The sequence below is a fragment of the Lodderomyces beijingensis genome (genome assembly GCF_963989305.1).
Source record: "Lodderomyces beijingensis strain CBS 14171 genome assembly, chromosome: 2".
NCBI classification, from domain to species: Eukaryota; Fungi; Ascomycota; class Pichiomycetes; order Serinales; family Debaryomycetaceae; genus Lodderomyces; species Lodderomyces beijingensis.
This window is the reverse complement of record NC_089971.1, coordinates 1,287,621-1,304,124: the sequence shown is the minus strand read 5'-3', so window position 1 is coordinate 1,304,124 and position 16,504 is coordinate 1,287,621. Positions and strand designations below refer to the sequence as shown.

The 16,504-nt window shown below is 46.7% G+C and overlaps 8 protein-coding genes across 8 annotated transcripts; 4 read left to right on the top strand and 4 right to left on the bottom strand. All coding sequences in view use genetic code 12, as the record gives it.

The window, feature by feature from the left end:
- Positions 1 to 476: 476 nt before the first annotated feature.
- On the top strand, positions 477 to 2,873 carry LODBEIA_P17050 (uncharacterized protein; the record flags this gene model as incomplete). Its single annotated transcript, XM_066971623.1, has 1 exon — positions 477 to 2,873. One exon carries the CDS (start codon positions 477 to 479, stop codon positions 2,871 to 2,873), a length of 2,397 nt encoding a protein of 798 aa, XP_066828643.1.
- A 169-nt stretch (positions 2,874 to 3,042) lies between these two features.
- On the bottom strand, positions 3,043 to 4,599 carry LODBEIA_P17040 (uncharacterized protein; the record flags this gene model as incomplete). Its single annotated transcript, XM_066971622.1, has 1 exon — positions 3,043 to 4,599. The coding sequence occupies one exon, from the start codon at positions 4,597 to 4,599 to the stop codon at positions 3,043 to 3,045; it is 1,557 nt and encodes a 518-aa protein (XP_066828642.1).
- A 304-nt stretch (positions 4,600 to 4,903) lies between these two features.
- Positions 4,904 to 6,862, bottom strand: LODBEIA_P17030 (uncharacterized protein; the record flags this gene model as incomplete). Its single annotated transcript, XM_066971621.1, has 2 exons — positions 4,904 to 6,553; positions 6,845 to 6,862. 2 exons carry the CDS (start codon positions 6,860 to 6,862, stop codon positions 4,904 to 4,906), a joined length of 1,668 nt encoding a protein of 555 aa, XP_066828641.1.
- Positions 6,863 to 6,982: 120 nt separating this feature from the next.
- Positions 6,983 to 8,011, bottom strand: LODBEIA_P17020 (uncharacterized protein; the record flags this gene model as incomplete). Its single annotated transcript, XM_066971620.1, has 1 exon — positions 6,983 to 8,011. One exon carries the CDS (start codon positions 8,009 to 8,011, stop codon positions 6,983 to 6,985), a length of 1,029 nt encoding a protein of 342 aa, XP_066828640.1.
- Positions 8,012 to 8,818: 807 nt separating this feature from the next.
- Positions 8,819 to 9,919, top strand: LODBEIA_P17010 (uncharacterized protein; the record flags this gene model as incomplete). Its single annotated transcript, XM_066971619.1, has 1 exon — positions 8,819 to 9,919. One exon carries the CDS (start codon positions 8,819 to 8,821, stop codon positions 9,917 to 9,919), a length of 1,101 nt encoding a protein of 366 aa, XP_066828639.1.
- An 822-nt stretch (positions 9,920 to 10,741) lies between these two features.
- Positions 10,742 to 12,325, top strand: LODBEIA_P17000 (uncharacterized protein; the record flags this gene model as incomplete). Its single annotated transcript, XM_066971618.1, has 1 exon — positions 10,742 to 12,325. The coding sequence occupies one exon, from the start codon at positions 10,742 to 10,744 to the stop codon at positions 12,323 to 12,325; it is 1,584 nt and encodes a 527-aa protein (XP_066828638.1).
- A 114-nt stretch (positions 12,326 to 12,439) lies between these two features.
- On the bottom strand, positions 12,440 to 13,858 carry LODBEIA_P16990 (uncharacterized protein; the record flags this gene model as incomplete). Its single annotated transcript, XM_066971615.1, has 1 exon — positions 12,440 to 13,858. The coding sequence occupies one exon, from the start codon at positions 13,856 to 13,858 to the stop codon at positions 12,440 to 12,442; it is 1,419 nt and encodes a 472-aa protein (XP_066828637.1).
- A 1,400-nt stretch (positions 13,859 to 15,258) lies between these two features.
- Positions 15,259 to 16,233, top strand: LODBEIA_P16980 (uncharacterized protein; the record flags this gene model as incomplete). The annotated part of the gene is made up of 1 exon (XM_066971614.1): positions 15,259 to 16,233. One exon carries the CDS (start codon positions 15,259 to 15,261, stop codon positions 16,231 to 16,233), a length of 975 nt encoding a protein of 324 aa, XP_066828636.1.
- Positions 16,234 to 16,504: the final 271 nt, after the last annotated feature.

The following is a 16,504-nucleotide window of genomic DNA, read 5'->3' as shown; positions in this document are numbered from 1 at the left end:
TGTGTGTGTGTTTACTTGTTAGATTCCAATCCTTATCCCTAGTCCATTGCAATTGACTATTCGCAGAATTCATCTAGATGATCCCCCCCTCCCCAATCACATAAGAGCACTACATAGTCAAAAAAAAAAATACACAACCGTGATCTTTCTTTTGTTTTCTGCCCACACTTTCGTGAACTTCCTGTTTTCTAGTTTAGAAGTACTAGCGGGAAAGCGGCTGTACAGTTCTGAACAAACACCTGTGCCGGGTGATTCCTCATCAAACAATCCGGCATGATCCGGCAGTGAGTCATACTTAAAAAAACTGATAAGCACTTTTGGCGGTCACGTGATGCAAGCTGAAAAAAGTGAAAAATTTCAACTCTTATTATGTGGAGTAATCAATTCTCTATTGCATTCCATTGGACAAGACAAAACTGCTAGAACCAGCACCAAAGTCAAAGTCACATATCACGTTCTACTTTTATTGGAGAAGAATGTTGAGTTTGAGGGCTCGTCAAGCTGTGAAAGCTTCCAAAATACCCAAAAGAAGCCTTGCAACGCAAGCATTCAGCCATCCAGTGCCGCAAGAATACCAATCGAGAACACCGCCGTATGCCAAACTCATAGATAAGTTAGCCACCGTGAAAAAGATTGTTAACGAGCAGCCCCTCACGTTGGCGGAAAAGATCCTTTACTCCCACTTGTGCGACCCAAATGAAAGTCTAACTTCATCCAACTTGGCAGATATCCGCGGCCAGCAGTATTTGAAGCTCAATCCCGATCGAGTAGCGATGCAGGACGCTTCAGCCCAAATGGCCTTGTTGCAGTTTATGACTTGCGGCATGAGCTCCACCGCGGTGCCCGCCTCGATCCACTGCGACCATTTGATTGTTGGCAAAGACGGAGCAGAAGAAGATTTGGTGAAGTCGATCGCTACCAACAAGGAGGTGTTTGATTTCTTGCAGAGTTGTGGTGACAAGTACGGCATTCAGTTCTGGGGGCCCGGCTCCGGTATCATCCACCAGATTGTGTTGGAAAACTTTAGTGCGCCCGGTTTGATGATGTTGGGCACCGATTCCCATACTCCCAATGCCGGGGGGTTGGGCGCTATAGCCATTGGTGTTGGTGGTGCCGATGCTGTTGATGCCTTGACTGGCACCCCGTGGGAATTGAAGGCTCCAAAGATCATGGGTGTCAAGTTGACGGGCCGCTTGTCCGGTTGGACATCACCCAAAGACGTCATCACTAAATTGGCAGGAGAGTTGACTGTCCGCGGCGGTACTGGTTACATTGTCGAGTATTTTGGTGACGGAGTTGAGAATTTGTCATGCACGGGAATGGCCACCATTACAAACATGGGGGCCGAAATTGGTGCTACAACTTCGATTTTCCCCTACCAAGAGGCTCATAAACGTTATTTGATCCACACAAACAGAGAACCAATTGCCGCAGCTGCTGACGCGGTAAATAAACAATTCAAATTCTTGAGGGCCGATGAAGGTGCCACATATGATAAAGTGGTTGAAATCAACTTGTCGGAGTTGGAGCCACACGTGAATGGTCCATTCACCCCGGACTTGTCTACCCCTATTTCGAAATTTGGCGAAACGGCCCAACGTGAAGGATGGCCTCAAACCGTTTCCGCTGGTTTAATTGGCTCATGCACAAACTCGTCGTATCAAGACATGTCAAGGGCGGTATCGATAATCAAGCAAGCGGAAGCAGCAGGGTTAAAGCCCAAAATCCCATTTTTCGTGACCCCGGGCTCGGAGCAGATCCGCGCCACCATAGAGCGAGATGGACTCATTGAGACATTTGAACAGAATGGAGCCATCGTGTTGGCCAACGCTTGTGGTCCATGTATCGGACAATGGGATAGAACCGATGTCCCTAAAACATCCACCGATTACAATGCAATTTTCACCAGTTTCAACAGAAATTTCAGAGCTAGAAACGACGGCAATCGAAACACCATGAATTTCTTGACGTCTCCAGATATGGTCACCGCCATGATCTACTCGGGCGATGTCCATTTCAACCCCGTGACGGATTCAATCAATTTACCCAATGGTTCTACTTTCAAATTCCAGCCTCCTCAAGGTGAAGACTTGCCGCACGCGGGCTTCATCAAGGGAAGAAGCGAGTATTATCCTGACCCCAACCCGCAACCAAAACCCGAAGTACAAGTCAATGTCTCTCCTGAATCCGACAGATTGCAACTTCTCGATCCATTCAAACCATGGAACGGGCAGGAACTCTCCACCAACGTGCTTTTGAAAGTCGAAGGTAAATGCACCACCGACCACATTTCCGCCGCTGGTGCATGGTTGAAATACAAGGGCCACTTGGAAAACATATCCTACAACACGTTAATCGGGGCCGTCAATAAGGAAACGGGCGAAGTCAACAAGGCATACGACTTGAACGGCGACGCGTACGGCATCCCTGAATTGATGATGAAATGGAAGCAGGACCAAAGGCCATGGATCGTGGTTGCTGAGCATAACTACGGCGAAGGCTCAGCTCGAGAACACGCGGCATTGTCGCCTCGGTTCCTTGGTGGTGAAGTCATATTATGTAAGTCGTTTGCGCGGATCCACGAGACGAACTTGAAGAAACAGGGGATGTTGCCGCTTACATTTGCCAATGAACAGGACTACGATTTGATCTCTGCGGGCGACTTGATCACTACGCTCGATTTGAAAGATATGATTGGTAAAGATGGCGATAATGGCGGAGAATTGAGGTTGAAAGTTACAAAGAAACTGGATGGGTCCGAGTTTGAGATTGTTGCTAAGCATACCATGTCCAAGGACCAAGTTGACTTCTTTAAGGCCGGCTCGGCTATTAACCATATTGGAAATTTGAAGAAGAAGTCGACGGCGGCGTAGATGAACTCGAAATACTTTTCTAAATTTATAAAAATAATGAAATAAAAAAACAAAAGACAATTTCGATAAGTTAGTGTATTTTTAATCTCTTTTGTTCTGTTCTGTTCTAAATGCGTCGGAAAGTTATATATAAAAAGAAGGGGAGAAGACAAAGATTATTTTCTGAGACTTAGCCATCGATCAAGTCCCTCTTCTTTCCATTGTTGTCATTGTCATGACTTTCATCTTCATCTTCATCTTCATCGTCGTCGTCTTGGTCCCTGTCTCTACCGTAAAACTCGTCCAAGATCTTTGGGCTGATTCTATTCAACATTTCTCTTGGGTAAATTCTCAACAATGACCAAGCCAAGTCCAAGGATTCGAAAATGGTTCTATTCTCATAAGCACCTTGACTAATGAAATTCTTTTCAAACTTCTCCAAAAACTCCAAGGATAGCTTATCTTCAGTGCTCAAGGCCTCTTCACCGACAACGGCCTTCATGGCCGCTGCATCTTTACCGATGGCGTATTTGGCATACAATTGATTTGAAACATCGCCGTGGTCTTTTCTGGTCATGCCTTCACCAATAGCAGACTTCATCAAACGCGACAACGAGGGAAGAACGTTGATTGGTGGGTAAATGGCCCTGTTGGACAACTGTCTATCAACGAAAATTTGACCCTCGGTGATGTAACCAGTCAAATCTGGAATTGGATGCGTGATATCATCATTGGGCATAGTCAAGATTGGCACTTGAGTAATCGAACCGTTTCTGCCTTCGACTCTACCGGCTCTTTCATAGATGGTGGACAAATCGGTATACATATAACCTGGGTAACCTCTTCTGCCGGGCACCTCTTCTCGAGCAGCACTAACTTCTCTCAAAGCGTCAGCGTATGAACTCATATCGGTCAAGATTGTCAACACGTGTCTTTCAGTTTGGTAGGCCAAGTATTCGGCGGTGGTCAACGCCAATCTTGGCGTAATGATTCTTTCAATAGTAGGATCATTGGCCAAGTTCAAAAACAACGAAGTTCTCTCCAAACTTCCATTCTCTTCGAAATCTTGCTTAAAGAAACGCGAAGTTTCCAAATTGACACCCATGGCAGCAAACACAATGGAGAAGTTCTCCTCGTGTCCATCATGCACATCCTTGGTTGGACGAACCAACCCTGCCTGTCTACAAATCTGAGCAGCGATTTCATTATGAGGCAAGCCCGACGCCGAGAAAATGGGGATCTTTTGACCACGGGCAATGGAGTTCATAGTGTCAATGGCAGAGATACCGGTACTAATCATTTCCTCAGGGTAGATACGCGCATAGGGGTTAATGGGCGATCCATTGATATCCAAGTATTCCTCGGCAAAGATCTTGGGACCTTTGTCAATCGGTCTACCGGATCCGTCGAAAATACGACCCAACATGTCTTCGGAAACGGGCATTTTCAAGTTTTCGCCCGTGAACTCAACCCGGGTCTTTTTGACATCGATACCACTGGTACCTTCAAACACCTGCACAATGGCCTTGGTGCCACGCACTTCCAACACTTGGCCTTGTCTCACTGTGCCATCGGGTAAAGTCAAATTGACAATTTCATTGAAACGCGGGAACTTGACATTATCGAGAATCACCAAGGGACCATTGACCCCACCAACGGTGTTATACTGGATTCTGGGCTTGATTTTGAACCCTTCCGTGACGGCCTTTTTGTTCAATTCGTAGAGTTCCTTATCCGAGAGCGACATTGTTGGTGGAAAAGGTTAATAAATGAGATTCAATGAAAAAATGAGTCCCTGCTGGGTTCTGTATTGATTGGATGTGGTGAGGGGGGGGGGATAGGTTTTGATGTTGCAATAAATAAGGCTGGTCTCTTTCCAATTGGAAACCGTCAACTTTTCGTTCGTTGCTCAATTCCTTCACGAGTGTGCGGCGAGAAAGGGACGCCGCACGCACGTGACACGGACAATAACTTCCGATAGTGAAGAGGTAAGACCAATGAGAGCAGTAACAGTAGTACCAGGGTGAGTAGCACAACGATGTTAGTTTATATTAAAGCATCTCACTGACAAGGTCCCAGTCATCCTTAACGTCCAGCTTTGTCCGATTCAAAAACAAGTTTTTGAAATTGAGATTCTGCAACGCGACAGGCTTGTTGTGCTGCTGCTTTGCATAAGCAGAATTGATAATCAAGTTGTAAGCTTGTTCGAGTCGCTCCTGGAAATGAAGTTGGCTGTGCATGGCATATTGACTGCTCAAGCTCTTGTTTATGTCCACTAAGTACTTTGTGTCCAACCTTGATATCTCCGTCAAGAGCTTCTCGAAACTGCAACTATCCTCTGGATTTATCAGCTTCTCCTCCGAGTTGTTGTTGTTGTTGTTGTTGTTGTTGTAAAAGACTCGTAGAATCACCTCAAAGTTCATAACCACTTTCACTATAATCACCAAAAACTCTAGGAAATCCTTGATGGATAACTTGTTGAACGGCTTATTGATGATTCGATGCGGAATAGTGATTTTCCTCAGCGTGGGCTTTGACGGGGAGGAAGAAGGGGTAGAGCTGTACTCGCGGACAATGGTGGGGATCTGGTTCAACTCATCGGGCTCAATCGAGTTTGACCGTGCAACTCGTCTTTGATAATTCAAAGTCTTGGACGAAAGCGGGAGTTTATAGGCGTTGCCCAACTTGACAATCTTTTCCGAAGTGTTGTCGTCATCATCGTCCATGCCAGCGGGAGACGACTTGTTATCGCCCGCATCTCTTGCTCCGCCAACGGCAGACCCCTTATTCCGTCCCCGATTCTCATCCCCAGCATCGTCATCATCATCGTCGTTGTCCTCTTCCTCTTTGCCGCCGGTAATCATCAACTCCTTCTTCTTGAGTAAGTCATAGAACCGTGTGTTTGGTAAAAATTTACTCAACATGTCCAAATGCGGAAGATTGATCTTGCATACTTGGGCAAACTGTTTCTGAAACACAATCATCCGCTCGATAAACTGGTTGATCACCAGCAAGTTGTACCCCAAGAACTCCTCCATAACCAAAATAGGCTGATGGTGAAATAGCAATTTCTGTTTCTGTTTGTGGAAACTCACTTCGAGCAAGACTCTAAAGTTGGAGCTTTGCAAACGCAACGCCTGGATCTCGACTTGCCGAATCTTGTTCATTTCGAAATCTCGAATTTGTTTTATTCGATGTTCCGTCTCCACGTCGAAATCGCGGAGTAGCGCGGCTTCCTTTTGCAAGAGTTTCAATCTCATCGAGTCAATCTCTTTCTCCTTTTGGGTTATATCGCCCCGGAGTCCGTCCACAGCTTGCTGCATTTGGTTCCTCGCGTGCGTTAATGAATCCACCTTGCGTCGTTTTTCGTGAATCTTTAATTTGTTGAGCTGGACAGCTAATAAGGTAATCGAGGCTATACTAGGAGTTAAAGGACCATCTTGATCCATTGATTCGTATACGTTGTGGACCTGCTGTTTTGAGCCGGGCGAGCCACTTTGAAGTAGAGTGGCCATCCGTAGAATCTCATTTATCTGCGTTTCATGTTGTCTTAGTAGTTGATCCTCGTGGCGTGCTTGTGTTTGGTATTCTTCTAGCTGCTGGATGAGCTCCTTCAGCTGGCTGGTAAGGTTATTGCGATGTTTATCATTAGACTGATCTTGCATAACATCTGCATTGATTCCGAAGGACCGTCGTTCCGTCTACGTGGATGTTAGTTAGTTAGTTAGTTAGTTACTTGGTTGGTTGGTTGGTTGGTTGGTTGGTCGGTTGGTAGCTGGGTTTGAAGTTGATCTTATCAGAACAGCCACACACGACCCGCTACAGTCACACAACTTCACCACTTTTGGTTAGAGCAAGAGATGAGCTTGGTTGAGGGCTGTCTATTGCTGCTGCAAAGGGGAAGCTAACGGGAAAGGGATTGAAAAGTGGTTCTTGCCAGCGTGGTGTTTGCTTATTGACAGAGAGCGGAAACACGCTTACTACACACATACACATTCGGTGGCGATCATAACCCGAGGCCACTCATGTCACAAGATTCTAAATCTTCTATTCCAGAGTTTTTCTAGACACTCTAGCCCACATTAGCAGTCATTTTCCATCCACGGGTCAAGTTGGTTGTTGGGTCAGGGTCAAGCAACAGGAGCTATTGCGACTCCCAACTCAGAGTCGCCTTGTCCATAGTAGAGAAACCATTCCCCGTTGAATTGCACGATGCCTTCGCAAAATACCACTTGATTGACCTGACCCCAGACCTCGTTATACAGCTCCGGCTTCAATGTTGGCTTTTCGGCTCTCGCCAAAGGTCCCGCGTGGATATCGTCGTAGTCAACAAGCATTTGGTTGATTGTATATGTCCCCTTTGCCAAGTCCTGGCCACCAGTCGTGGCAGCGTTGTAGAGGAAGATCCACTTGTTGCCGTTGGCGCTCGACATCTTGATGGGCGCAGGGCCACTTTCAATCAACCAGTTTTCCCTGTGCAAGATCTGCCGAGCCCAGAGATTGACGTTGGGGTTGTTGCTTGTAGGCTTCCAATGTTTCAAGTCAGTCGACTCGGCAAGGTGCAATTGCGAATCGCCCCAAATCATGTAGTACTTGCCGTCTTTGTTGCGCTCGTTGAATATGGCGCCGCTCTTGGTCCAGTTGGGTCTGATGAACGGGTGCCCCTCGGTGGAAATCGCAATCTCCTTCCACGTTGCCGGCACAATGGGCCCGTACTTCGTCCAGTGCAAGAGATCCTCGCTAGTAGCAACGCATAACCGGGCGCTTTGCAAGTCGTACGCCGTGTACGTGACAACAAACAACTTCAGCTCGGGGTCGCGCACAATCCGGGGATCCTCTATCCCGCCACCTAGCTCGTACTTCTCCGTCGCTGCAATCACCGGCTTCTTGTGTTTTTGGAAGTTGACGCCATCGGTCGACCACGCTAGCCCCACAGACGAGACTTTTTGCTTGTTTTGCGCCCGATAGAGCATCACCACGTGGATCCCAACCACAATCGCGGTGGCGTTGTACAAATACGCACACTCCCACTCGATGTCGGGGTCGGGCCTGAGTATGGGGTTGTACTTGTACTTTTTGAACGGGCCAAGAGGGAACGTCGTTGGCGGCCGGTAGTTTTTGTCCGCCGGTGCGTCCAAATCGAAATGTGGGAGCCTCATCTTTGCCACGGAGAACTATCTTCTTGTTGCTGTTGTTTGTAGGCCCCTGGCTCTTGCTCTTCTTGTAGTTGTTGCAGCTGGTGTGGGCGGTTTGCTTGTCGACGCTTGTTGTGGCATGAGTTGCTGTTTGATATCTCGTGTGGGGAGAATTACCCGCGCATGACCTTAAGGGGTAGAGATATCGATGCCCAACAAACCGTACCATGGACAACCAAGCCAGCGACAGGGCCGACTGAGAAAAAAAAGACTGAGGAAATAAACAGTCAAGGTATACTCAGCTCAACAAACAGAGACACTCTTGGACCAACTCACCTATCTTTGAGCTCTATCTGCCCTTTAGTAAAAAAAAAAAACCATGCTTTCACAACTTATCCTTCACACTGTATAGAGAAAAGCCGCTTAATTGTTGCAATGTCGTCGCGGTCATGCCTATTTCTGCAGTCTCGGTGTAATGTCGCGCACGCCCCTTGAGCGGAAAAATGTCGTCTCGTGATGACAACTGTAATAATGTCGTTTCTACTGGCGAATAATTTTTATACCGAAGAGCCCTGGGGTTCAAGAGAATTATATTACACCTACAAACCAGGCCTAAAATACAAAGCAAAAACAGGCAAAATTTTTATTAGACCAAAGAGAGCTCTTTGCTTGAAGTCATCTTCTTCTTGATATAACCAGCTCTGGCGTTTTTTCTTTGTTTTTTCTTTTTTCGATTAGAAAAAAAACCCCATTTCCTATTGCCAAGTGCTAGTTTTTCCATTAACCAATTGGTTTGTTTTTGCAAGGAAGCTAGTTCAAGTTGCAGAAACCATGGGCCAACTACTTTCACATCCTGTAGAAGAGAAGGAGTTGGACTACAAGAGCCATACAAAGATGACCTATTGTGTGGGGTCGATGCAGGGCTACAGAATGTCGATGGAAGACGCCCACAGCGTCAAGATCAACGAGGACGAAACGGTAGCAGTGTTTGGCGTGTTTGACGGCCACGGAGGGAAACAATGCTCGGAGTATCTACGCGAGCACTTAGCCAAGCACATCTTCAAGCACTTGCTACTGGAGAAGGACAAGGCGCTGCGTCACCATAGCCGGAGACAGTGTGACAACAAGCACATTATTGCCCTTTTGAAACACGCATTTTTCAAAACCGACCATGACTTGTCCCACTACAGCAACTTTATCAATTGCGGCTCCACGGGGATCATCTTGTGCGTCGTCAACAACAAGCTCTACGTGGCCAACACGGGAGACTCGCGGTGCATCTTGTCGACGCAGAATGGCTGTGCGAAACCACTTTCCTTTGACCAGAAACCGAATCTAATGGGAGAAAGAGTGCGAATAGAGAATAGCAACGGGTACGTGGTGAATAATCGGATAAACGAGATCTTGGCGCTAAGTCGGGCATTTGGCGATTTCAAATTCAAGATTCCGTTTTTGAAATCCACAAACAACGAATACATCATTCAGAATATCAAGATGGAAAAAACCAACCCCCACCACTTTCTTGAGAGCGGCAGCTCGTTGGAGCAAACGCGAGCTGAAACTCACGAATACGTGCAAATCCCTCCCGAGTTGTTCCAAGTCACCGTTGAGCCGGATATCCTCATTTACGACATGAACGAAGTTGGCGAGCCTGAATTTGTGGTCATGGCATGCGACGGCATATGGGACTGCTTCAAGAACTCGCAATTGGTTAAATTGATTCGCGACAAGTTGGTGCTCGGCTGGAGATTGAACAAAATAGTCGAATATATCTTGAATGACAGCTTGACAATGGCGAATAACTACACGGGAATCGGGTTTGACAACATGACATTGATCATTCTTGCATTGCATCTGGACGGCGATATCGACAAGTGGTATGAGAAGATGATTACCAAGATTGAGAGGGAGAAGGGACTACGCACATGGTAGTGGAGACCAAGCGGGAGAAGCAGGAGAAGGTGCTGAGCTTCAAACTTACGTTAATTTATTAATAGAGTACCGAATATAGACTGAGATATATGCATATCTAGTAGCTGAGACCAATCGAGATATGATATGGGATCACCCTTGGAGGATGCATTGCGCTCTACTTTGGCGGATTTTCTCTCCATAGCAACGCTTATCCTTGCGATCTAGAACACACCAAGCAAAAGAATGCCGGCCAGCCTGTGACGACCCCAGGCATTGCAATTGGGTGCCCTTTTTCTCATAAATAGACGAGCCCCGACATGGCTGGGGTTTGCATCATTCGATGTAGCGTCACGTGACCAAATGACCTGTTTTTACTCGCAGCGGCAGATGGTTCGGTTACCCAAAAAAAAAGAGCCGTCCAGGGTACCGCTTGCTCTATACAAAAGTAGCTGGGAAACACCAGGACCACCAGCCTCTGATAGACCTTTTGCATCCAACAAGATAAGGATAGGCACCCTTTAAACGAAAGCCCAGGTTTTGTCGACCAGGGAATATCTCAAAGGTGGGGAGGAGCCAAAAAAAAGACCCACATCAGGCCATCCGATTTGCTTTTTGAAAGCGCACGCTAAGGAAGTCACAACTGGTGCTGGTGCTGGTGCTGGCTATATCCAAACAACATACTCAGACCAATCTCATACCCCCATCCCATTTTGGCTTTAGAATAGCTCGCACCAACTTTGGGAATTCAAATTTGAAATTGAGGCCTTCAGCATTTTCAATCGCATTATCCATTAAAAAACCATATTTTAGCATTCAAACAAAAGATAAACCACCCTCGTCATGGCAGAGGTAGAACCTTATCAAGACCCGATACTATCGCTCGTATCGGACCCAAACTTAAACAGAGACGAGTCCAAATGCACCCAGATTATAAAACTAATACGGGGAATCAGCGAACGCAAAGTCAATAAGCTATGTTCCACAAGTTTCCTCATATTGCAGACACTCGATAAGATTCAACTTAAATTTAAAAGCTGGGAGTTTTTATCGTTGGATTACAACTCCGCGACCCATTTCGCGAATCGAGACGACAAGATCAAGATCTTCAATACCGGTATTGCCGATAAGGTCATTGTTGCATGTACGGAGTTGAGCATTAAGCTCGTCAAAATCTCATCCGATATTGATTTGGTTAGCCAGCTGTCCAAGACGTTGAGCGTTGGCGACTTGATGAGTGACGACGGCGCCATGTTGACGAGCTTGATCTTGCGGATCATCAAGATGAAGAATGAAGTTGTCGAGGAGTTGAGTATATTCTACCTGAAGGCTAAATTGATTCTTATTGGGCGAGATTTGGAGGTGTTGAGTGCGGACGATGATGATGATAATGATGAAGGAGGAGGAGGAGATAGCATGGTGGACTATTACAAGAGCTTTATTATCGAGTTGTTGAGACAGTTGAACGATGCGATTCTAAATAACGACTTTGATGCCAAATACGAATGTCTTGCTGTTATTAATGACTTGGAGAAGATGTTTGAAAAGTATAAATTGGAGCGGATGATTGATAAGAGTATTGAAGAGCATGATCTCGAGAGACTGAGGCAACAGCAACAACAACACAGCATACGGCATGAGCATCAAGAGGAGTATCGGGCCAGATCGAACCGGGATTCGGCTGCTACTACTAGCACTGAGCCAAGATCAATATTCGATGATGTCGTCAATGTCAACGGTGTGGACGACGACAATGACGATGCGTTGAATGACTCTCCCAACAGCCCCGAAGACACCTTTTCTGAATATTCCATGACCTCAACGGCAAATCTACCCATGGTCCACTCCATTACCCACCAAAAACAGCACCAGAAAAAGGAAGACCTGGTTTACGAGTATGGATCTAGCAGTATGTACAAGTCCACCATCTCGGAGGAATTGCCCTACTTGATGACGGCGTTCAGCTCAGCTAAAAACTTCCAGGAGGACATTAGTCACTACGAACAAGAAAAAACAAAAACATATTCACCTCCAAAGCAACCCGAGAAGCGGACCGTGAAGGAAAAAGTCGAGGAGATTGAGCTGCATCTGGTTAAAATGCCCTTTTTCCCCAAGACTAGTCATTTGCCTCAGAGTGCACTTTATTCAGATAGCCATTTCATCCATCAGCCACGTATGCCGAGTCCCGTGTTGGGCAATTCTCTCTTGAGGACGTTTGGAATCCGGCCTCAAGTGATTAGTGTGCCTGAAGACGCGGTTAAACTGAAGAAAGAGGAGGATAATAAAAAGGAGAAGAAGATGGAGATGGAGATGGAGATGGAGATGGAGAAGCTGGCGAAATTAAAGCTCGGTGATCTGATTGAGTTTAAGGGTAGAAGATTCTTGCTTTCGGAAGAGAATGTTGCACACTTGAGCCAGCTTGATTGAGACTTACATTTTGAAAACTGGACTATTTCATTCAAGTATTAGTTTTATAGACATCTTTGTTTTTTTTTAATTTTTTTTTTGATTTTTCACTCAGCTTTTAGCTCAGTTTATATTTTAATCTTGACATTTGAACAATTCCTTGACAAAGGATTCACCCCAATACCCCGAGGTGTACTTTGAAATATAGGAAAACATCTTTTTGAAATCGTGTTCTCTTTTCTCACTGGGCATGGTCAAGCTCTCCTTGATTGCATCACTCAAATCCTCCGTGTTCCAAGGATTGACAATGATGGCACCATTCAAACTTTGCGCGGCACCAGCAAACTCGGACAAGATCAAAACCCCCTTTTTGTCCTGCTGGCAAGCAATGTATTCGTAACTCACCAAGTTCATGCCATCTCTAGTCGAGCTCACGAGACAGACGTCGCTGACATCATAAAGAGAAATCAACTCGTCAAAAGGGATGGATTTATGCATGAAATGTATGGGGACAAACTCCACTGTTCCGAAACGGCCATTGATTCTTCCCACGAGTTCATTCACGGTGGCTCTCAAGCTCTGGTACTCTTCAACGTCGCCTCTCGAAGGCACAGCCACCTGGACCAAGACAACTTTACCTATCCACTCGGGGTTCTGCTGCAAGAAAATCTCAAACGCATGGAGCTTTTGAGGCACCCCCTTGATATAATCTAACCGGTCTACACCCACAATCACTTTGACGCCCTCGAATTTCAGCTTTAGCAGCTTGATTCGATCTAGCACTTGGGGCTTGGTCAACCCCTCGGTGAATTTCTCAACGTCGATACCAATGGGGAACGCGCCAATGTGGACTTTTCTCCCTTGGTACTCGACGCCGTTGGGCAAGGTCTTGACCGCGGGCACGATTCGCGATACCGAGCTTAGGAAATGGCGAGCATAGTCGTAGGTGTGGAAGCCAATCAAGTCGCAGCTCAAGACCCCAATCAAAATCTCTTTTCGAACGGGCAAGATTCGGTAAATTTCACTCGAAGGGAAGGGCGTATGCAAAAAGAACCCGATCCGAACGTTTTTCTTGCTGGTGCCAATCATTTCGCGCAACATCTCGGGCAAGACCATCAAGTGGTAATCGTGCACCCAAATCATATCGTTGTCTTCCACTTGCTCAACTAGCGCCAAGGCGAATTTCTTGTTGGCTTCAATGTAGGCGGCCCATGCATTCTCGTCAAAGTTCATTTCCCCCGGGTGGTAGTGGAACAAGGGCCAAAGGATCGAGTTGCTGAACCCGTTGTAGTGCAACTCGGCCACGGCGTCCAGGATGAAGATGGCGGTACAGTTGAATTGCGAGTCGAGGTCGCGGTTGACCTTGTCTTGCTCGTCCTGCGGTATCTCCAACCCGGGCCAGCCTAGCCACTGGAACTCGGTGGATTTCTTGAGACCCTGAAGTGCCGTTACTAGCCCGCCCGAGGACATCGAATAGTCGTAGCTTCCATCTTCTTTTCTCTTTATGGTCACTGGGAGACGGTTCGACACTACAAACACTTTGCCTTCCACCATGATTTATGTGTTCCTGTGTATATCTGTATGCGTATGTGTATGTGTATCGGGTGTCTGTGTGGAAAACAGGTTGGTTGTGTTTTAAGCGGCTGATCTTGATGTGTTTGCTCGGTGGTCTTTTCCTTCTGCTACTGCCCAAGTCTAACGGACAAGCCAAAAAAAAAAAAAAAGATCAAATGTTGATGAAAAAGAGGGCCAAAAGAAGATGTCACTCCAAGTTTAGCAAGTGGCTGGGCTTTTCAGTTGAACTTTGTAGTTGGAGGGTTGTCCAGATCTATCCATTCGCCAGGGTAGTTATCCTCCGATTATTTATTTTTTTCAAGACTTTTCCCCCACGGCCCTCTGCGTTAAATCAACAGCAATCATAACTTGACAAGACGACAGCGAAGAGCTGTACTACAAGAAAGCCCACAGCTACATCTACTTCATAAAAGGCCACCCGCAGTTTAGCTCAGACTACATCTCCCGGCAGTAGTCAGAAACCCAACCCTCGAAGGTGAAATCAGGGATTGTCGGCTTACACAAGAAACAGCAGCATGTGCGGTTCATTGCTTGAGTCGAGCCGTTCTCGCTACATCAGCCCCCCCCCCCCCTTGCCAAGTGAACTGAGCAAGTACGAACTGCATTGCGATCTATAGAGAACGGCCCCTCTCAACCAGCTCTCCTCGAAGTGGCTCTCGATCTTTTTTATCCTGCCCCGAGGGGGCTTTTCATAAAAAAGAGATACGAGAATTTTCTCATCAAAGGAAACGAAATAGCAATGTTTGATCTGGAACGGCAACTCTATATTCACAACGTGGGGGTGTGATGTGTCTGCAAACCTCCTGGACTCTGGCTTTCGCGCAGGGCCTCGAACCGGAGCGAGATCAAGCCTCCCCCTTGCCTCAGACACAGAGATCCGTCACACGGCTCATGGGTGGAGCCGGGTTGTGTTTCTCACTTCGATGTAGCAGGCGTAAGAGTTTTAGATGGATACCTACTCTACCTGGTTGGTTCCTGAGCCAGTTGGACCTCTCTCAAGGGAAATAACGCTCAGCTGTGGTTGACGATACAAAAAACAAGGGCCCACAGGTTGCTACAACTCACGCCCTGTGGTATTACACAAGGCAGAGTCGGCTGCTAGAACTGACTTTCAAAAGCAGCCCCTAAACCAACCCAAGAAGGAGTCTGATCCCATGTGGGTTGGCCATAGACGGTGTAACCATCACCAAAGGGGGACGGCAAGAAGCGGAAGAAGAAAAAAACACGACACGACAATTATTTGCGACACCCGATCTTCAACAACACAGTCCACAATTTCACACTCAGAACAGTTCAGAACACCTTCACTCATTGGGCCATAGACTATACACCATCCCATTTGCACATAGACTAAAGACAAAAAAAATAGTAGGGAAGCCATGTCAAATCCTTTTGGGTATGCAGCAGATTCGTACCAGCAACAGCAGCAGCAACAACAGCAGTCCCACTTGCACCACCCGCAGCCACAATATAACCAGCCGATTCCAATGCAGTCGGCCCATCACCACCACCCACCGGCCCACACTCAGCATTCGCAGCAACATCCACAGCCACAGGCGCAGTTCAACTTCTTGAACGACCCCGCGGCGGCGTTGGCCTCGCAGTTTGCCAGATCCGGGTTTGAACAGTCGAACCAGTACATTCAGGAAAACTTTGGCTCGTTTTCCGGCGATATCAAGTACTATTTCCAGGTGAGCAACTCGTACGTGGTCAAGAAGATCTGGCTCATTTTGTTCCCGTATGGACAGAGGGACTGGAGCAGGGTAAGCACCAAGGAAACGGGCACAAACCAGTTTTTGCCGCCCTCGCACGACGTCAATGCCCCCGACTTGTACATCCCGCTCATGTCGTTTGTCACGTACATCTTGCTCTGGGCCGTCTTCCAGGGCTTGAAAGGCGATTTCCACCCGCAGGTGTTTGGATACTTGGCGTCGCAGACGCTTGCATTTTTCATTCTTGATATCGTCATTTTCAAAATCGGCTTGTATTTGTTGGGATGTTCGCAGAGTAAGATTTATGACATCATCAGCTTTGCTGGCTACAAGTACATCAGCATCATTGTCTTGCTATGTTTGAAACAATCTGTCGGTTCGTATTTGGGCGTGTTTTATTATCTTGCGGTGTGTTTGCTCATTGCCAATTTGTCCATCTTCTTGATGAGACTGTTGCGGTTCATCATCTTGCCTACGACTGCTGCTGTTGCTGCCACTGCCGCCTCTGCCAATACTATTGGCAGTGGTATAAATGTCACTGCGGGAAATGTCACCAGCAGCCAGCGGAAAATCAGAATCCAGTTTTTGTTTGCTTATTCGGTGATTATCCAAGGTATAATCATTCTTTACATGAGTAAATGAGGGTGGGGAGGACACGGACGTGAAAGAAGAGATTAACGGTTGATGTTGCGAATCGGTACTAGAATTAAGCGAGAATTTTGAGAACTCACTTGATGGAACAAGGCCTTGAATCTGATCATCACATCCACTGAAGGCAACCCGCTTACTCAAAATGGACAAAGAGGGCAAACCTGTCAAGCTACTTGACTTTCTTGCTCTCGATGGTCGAATTGCAGGCTGTATAATGTTTAATGTAGTGTCACGTGACTCTCGACTCTTGCAGCTCAAAACG